The following is a 4,906-nucleotide window of genomic DNA, read 5'->3' as shown; positions in this document are numbered from 1 at the left end:
GTATATGTGGCCAGCGCCCTAACCACTGAGCACAGGCGTCAAGCCGAAAAGCCATTTTGCTATGAGACTATGCAGGATGTGTACAAACCAGTCTTGGTTTTAAGGGACCCAGCTTAATCTGTTGTTAATCACTAAAATCTGTGTGATACATTCTTATCTAAAGTTGCAGTCACCATTCTGTTCAAAACTCACAAAGCAAAATAATTACTTGTTATGATCTCATCTACAGGTGAACAAAATGGCCAACCCTAAGAGAATTTGGGTCCATAAAAAGGGGATATTTCTGCATTTTTCTCAGAAATGTACAGCTTTCATATATAAAAGCAAGCATATTTAGAGCTGTAGTGGAGGGACACTGGGAAAAGCTGAAAACACTGAAGTTATCACATACTGGTATTCGATGTTTGTTTTCTGTGAAACCAAATGATGATCATAAAATCATCAGTAAGTCAGTAAAATTAATAGAAAAGCAAATTCAAGATACCATCTCAGGGCGGTGCCTATGGCTCAAAGGAGTAGGGCGCCAGCCCCGTATCCTGGAGGTGGCAGGTTCAAACCTGGCCCTGGCTAAAAACTGCAAAACAAAAAAAAAAAAGATACCATCTCATACTCAATCAAGGGCTTTTAACTCACAGGAGGGGCTTTAACCTGCCATTCTGCTGTCTTATGGCTACTTTTATTGTCAGTGATGTGCAAAAAATAAATTGGCAGGTGACAACCTCATAAATCTTCAACAGTGAACAAATGGTTTAAATTAGAGAAGTGAATAACAAAATGAAGAGTATCTGATTACTTTCTCAAAAGAAAAAAGCAACAGAAATCATCACCAGAAAAGCCTTCTGAAGATTGTACAAAGTGTTGACAGATTTTTGTCTTGGAATTTTTGTCATGCCTAAAGCAATTTAAGCATTAAGGAAATTAAAACTCAGAAGTTTGGTTTTTGGAAACTTAGCTGAGTTCATATCATGCATGTTTTTAAAGAAGCTGTATCTACTTGAATTGTTTTGGTTATTTTTTTAGCACCACCTGCGTGAATAGGCAGGGCATGAGCCAGGTAGTAGGAATACAAGGAGAGCGGTTGCCAAGTGTCTCCCAGATGCTTGTGTTCCACCCGTACAGCCTCGGTGTTCACGGGGGAAAGTTGGAAAGGGAGGTGTTCCAGGGTCACCCAGATCTCACCTTCGGCCTCCTCACTCTGGTTGCAGCCAGAGGACACATCTTTAATGTATTTTTGCATCTCTGGCTTTTGATAAGCCACTAAGGCAACAGCTCTGCCTACTAACACCCTTACCAAGCCCAGAACTACTTCTTCCCCCACCCAGACACATCCTGATGTGCAGTTGTGTAAATATCTGTATGTTTGCTTTCTGTGGCATCAGGGTCCAGTTTGTCACTTTATTATTTATTTGCTAAACTAGTATAGATTGCAACTGACTTTTTTGGTATAAAGTTCTATGAATTTCAAAACATACATAAATTCATACAATGACCCTTATAATCAGGATTTAAAACAGTTTCGTCTGCCCCCAAAATACTCATGATGTCCTGTTGTAGTTGCATTCTCAGCCCACTGGCAACCGCTGATGTAATCTCCATCACTATGGTTTTGCCTTTTTGAGAATGTTTCAGCGATGGCACGTAATCTCTTTGAGACTGGCTTTTTTCACTCAGCGTGATACCTTTGAGATTCATCCAAATCATCATACGTATCTATAGTTTGTTCTTTTCTATCGCCCTGTATTAGTCTGTTGTAGGGCTGTTCCGTATTTTATCTTTTCACCACTGAATAATAATTAGCTTGGTCTAGTTTTTGGCAGTTATGAGTAAAACTTATTATAAATGTTTATGTACAAGATTTTGTGTGAACATACATTTTCATTTTTCTAGAGTAAATACCTAGGGATGGAATTTCTGGGTCATAGGGAAATTGTGTGTGTAATCCTTTGAGGGACTATGGTTTGCCTTTGTGTTCTCCTAATAGTTTCACAGGGCAAAGGTGTTTAATTTGGATAAAGTTCAGTGTATCAACCTCTTCTTTTTCGGTATCATGTCTAGGAATGTTTTGCGTAACGTGGATCACAAAGATTTCTTCTTGTGTTTCTTCTAAAAGTTGTATAGTCTGACATTTTAGTTTTAGCTCTGTGATATATTTGGGGTTTGTTTACGTATATGGTAGGGTTTAAGTTGAGGTTCCTTTTTGCATATGGAGTCCGTTTGTTCCGACACTGTTTTTTGAAAATACTATCCTTTCTCCACTGAATTGTCTTTGCACCTTTGTCAAATTCAACCAGCCATGTAGAAAGGTAATCTATTTTCATTAGCAGGTAGGTATTGCTCTTTATAAATACTGTCATCATTTTTTCTACAAACAGACTTGAGTTTAATATTATTTAAAATGTTACCAGTTATATGCAATTTTTAAAATTATGTCGTATGAACAAAAGTCAATGTGTGTTCTTTGAAAAGATTCATTTTTGTAAGCTCTTAAACTAATCCAGGAGAAGGGCTACAAGCATATATTCTTGACAAGTTTCCAAGGGAACAAGGAGTTCTCTGGTGTTCTTTCACCTTTCTCTCACCTTCCATCCTGCTTTCTTGCCTGGAATGTCCTTCATGTGACCAAGAAAATTTTGGACAAGTTACTTAAAGTATACTTGGTTTATCATTTACTAACTGTATATAATAAAAACACTAATACAATATCTTTACTACCTAACTGGAAAGTTATAATATTAATGTGAAAACATTGAAGAGGTGGGGGAGGGGTTCCATCACTAACAGAATATACTGTATGATCCCATCTTCCAGAAAATTCTAACCATGATCCCCACGGAAGAGGAGAAGCAGAAGATCCAGGAGGCGCAGCTGGCCAACCCCGAGGTGCCCTTGGGCAGCGCAGAGCAGTTCCTCCTGATGCTCTCCTCCATCAGCGAGCTCTCAGCTCGGCTCCACCTCTGGGCATTCAAAATGGATTACGAAACCACAGAGAAGGTGAGCGCTCCCTGAGAGGCAGCCCATCCTGTGTCCCCAGGGGTGAGAAGGTAATGAAATGCCATTCTCGACACAGGACGTGGAGAGTGAGTTGTGAGGATGTGTCTGCCCCAAGTGAACAGCAACCTGCCAGGGAGGCTTATTCTAAAGCGTGTGTGGGTGTCAGCCTCACATGCTGCACTCTGGGCACCGGACTGAATTTTTACAAAATTATTCTTTTTCAAACCCTGTATGCTCATTGTAGAAAATTTGGAAAATACAGGCAAGCGTTCTATAGAAAATTTCCTGTAATCCTCCCACCTGATGATAATCACCTAAATTGCTATTGCCTATGGCACTTTAGCCGGTCTTTGGGGGCCCTTTCGGGGGAGTCCTCAGTAGAAAGTTGAAGATGAAGCAGATTCCAGCAGGTCGAGAGGAGAATAGAAGGAAAGAGACTTTGACAGGAAAGGCAGGGGGAGATTGCTCTTGGGTAGGAAGCAAAGGACACATGCAGGACAGGGGCCATGAGAGTATTTTTGCAGGCTGGACAGAGAGAAGAGGCAAGGAAAAGAGAGAAAGGGAAGGTGAGCTGGAGGGGAGCTAAGTGGAGGGAGTCCGAGGCTGAAGTTTAGGTTCTCAGGCTGTATGGTCTCCATTTTCTGGCAAAGGAGGGAACAAGGTCCTTTGAGGGCCAGGTAGTTGGGCAGGGAGCTATGGGGAGCTTCAGGAGGGAACTGCTGTATGTGAGTTTGTGAGGGAGTCAAGCAGGTTTGAAGATACCCAAGACTGTGGAGGTGAGTTTAGGGGATTGGTTAGGGGAGAGCCTCAGTAAAGACGTGATAGTGGGGACTCTAGAATGGGGAGACAGGGAAGGGGAGATGGAGGCCGTGGCTGTGGGGCAGGCTAGAGGTTGGAGGAAGTGGAGTAACAAAGGCGGCAGGAGTACTGAGGACAGGGGCCATCTAGTGAGTGCCCAGGCTAAGTGGTAGCCAGCCATGGAGCACCTTAGTGGGTAGGTGGGAGGCCTGGGATGGAACAGTGAAGTGACAGTTTCCAGTTTCGTCTGCCTGAGAGAAGAAAAGCCAAAGAGAAGACTGTGGTCTAGATGCTGAAGGAGGAGCACCCCAGATGTCAGCCATGGGCATGAAGGAGTATGGAGGGGGGATGCCTTGAGTGTTCCGCTTGGGTTTGGAAGATGCCAGGAACAGGGGAGGACAGAGTGTTTGTCATCTCAGCACAAGTGCTGCTGTTGGTCTCCACTGTGGAGGCTTTGGGGAGTAGAGACTCTCCTGTCATCCTTTTCTGTACCTAGGAGCCCATGGCCCTCACATGGAGCCACCTCTTGCTGGGGCGGATGACTCTTGTTACCTATTATACAAAGAGCAAAAGAATAAAGTAAAGCCAGATTGTACGTTCTTTATCATCTTCTATTTTTTTTTTTTTTTAACTGAAAGGAAGTGGCAGAACCACTTTTGGACCTGAAGGAAGGAATAGACCAATTGGAGAACAATAAAACCTTGGGCTTTATCCTGTCTACCCTCTTAGCCATTGGGAATTTTCTAAACGGAACGAATGTAAGTCTTCCCTCTCCATCATCTCCCTGCCTTCCTTGTCATGAAATTATTGAGGACATTTCCTGATGAAGGTTGTACCTCAGGTTCCCCAGAACATAGTTCAAACAACTTTTATATTTTCTTATGGAAAATCTAGAAGGAATTTAGTTCTTAAAAATATCAGACCCTATTTTATAATAGCTGGATAATCAGTACTAATCAGAGCCTGTTTATCTGTACCCTCCATCTTGTTGTAAATTAGAAAACTTGGAAAAACAAGCACACTGTTCCTCATGAAGTGTGGCTACTTTCAAAACTGACATCAGAGGGCAGCACCTGTGGCTCAGTGGGTAGGGTGCTGGCTCCATATACTGAGGGTG

At 42.4% G+C, this 4,906-nt stretch overlaps 1 protein-coding gene across 1 annotated transcript in view; it reads left to right on the top strand.

Moving 5' to 3' along the window:
- Nucleotides 1–4,906, top strand: part of FHOD3 (formin homology 2 domain containing 3) — a 468,593-nt gene that overhangs the window by 434,145 nt on the left and 29,542 nt on the right. Inside the window, exons 22-23 of the mRNA XM_012802005.1 lie at nucleotides 2,809–2,991; nucleotides 4,428–4,547. Coding sequence (XP_012657459.1) covers nucleotides 2,809–2,991; nucleotides 4,428–4,547 — 303 coding nt within the window. The remainder of the gene's footprint in view (nucleotides 1–2,808; nucleotides 2,992–4,427; nucleotides 4,548–4,906) is intronic.

The sequence above is a fragment of the Otolemur garnettii genome, unplaced genomic scaffold, assembly GCF_000181295.1.
Source record: "Otolemur garnettii isolate 467f Iridium unplaced genomic scaffold, OtoGar3 scaffold00012, whole genome shotgun sequence".
Lineage (NCBI taxonomy): Eukaryota > Metazoa > Chordata > Mammalia > Primates > Galagidae > Otolemur > Otolemur garnettii.
Note: the sequence above shows the minus strand (reverse complement) of the source record. Positions and strands in the feature narration are given on the sequence as shown.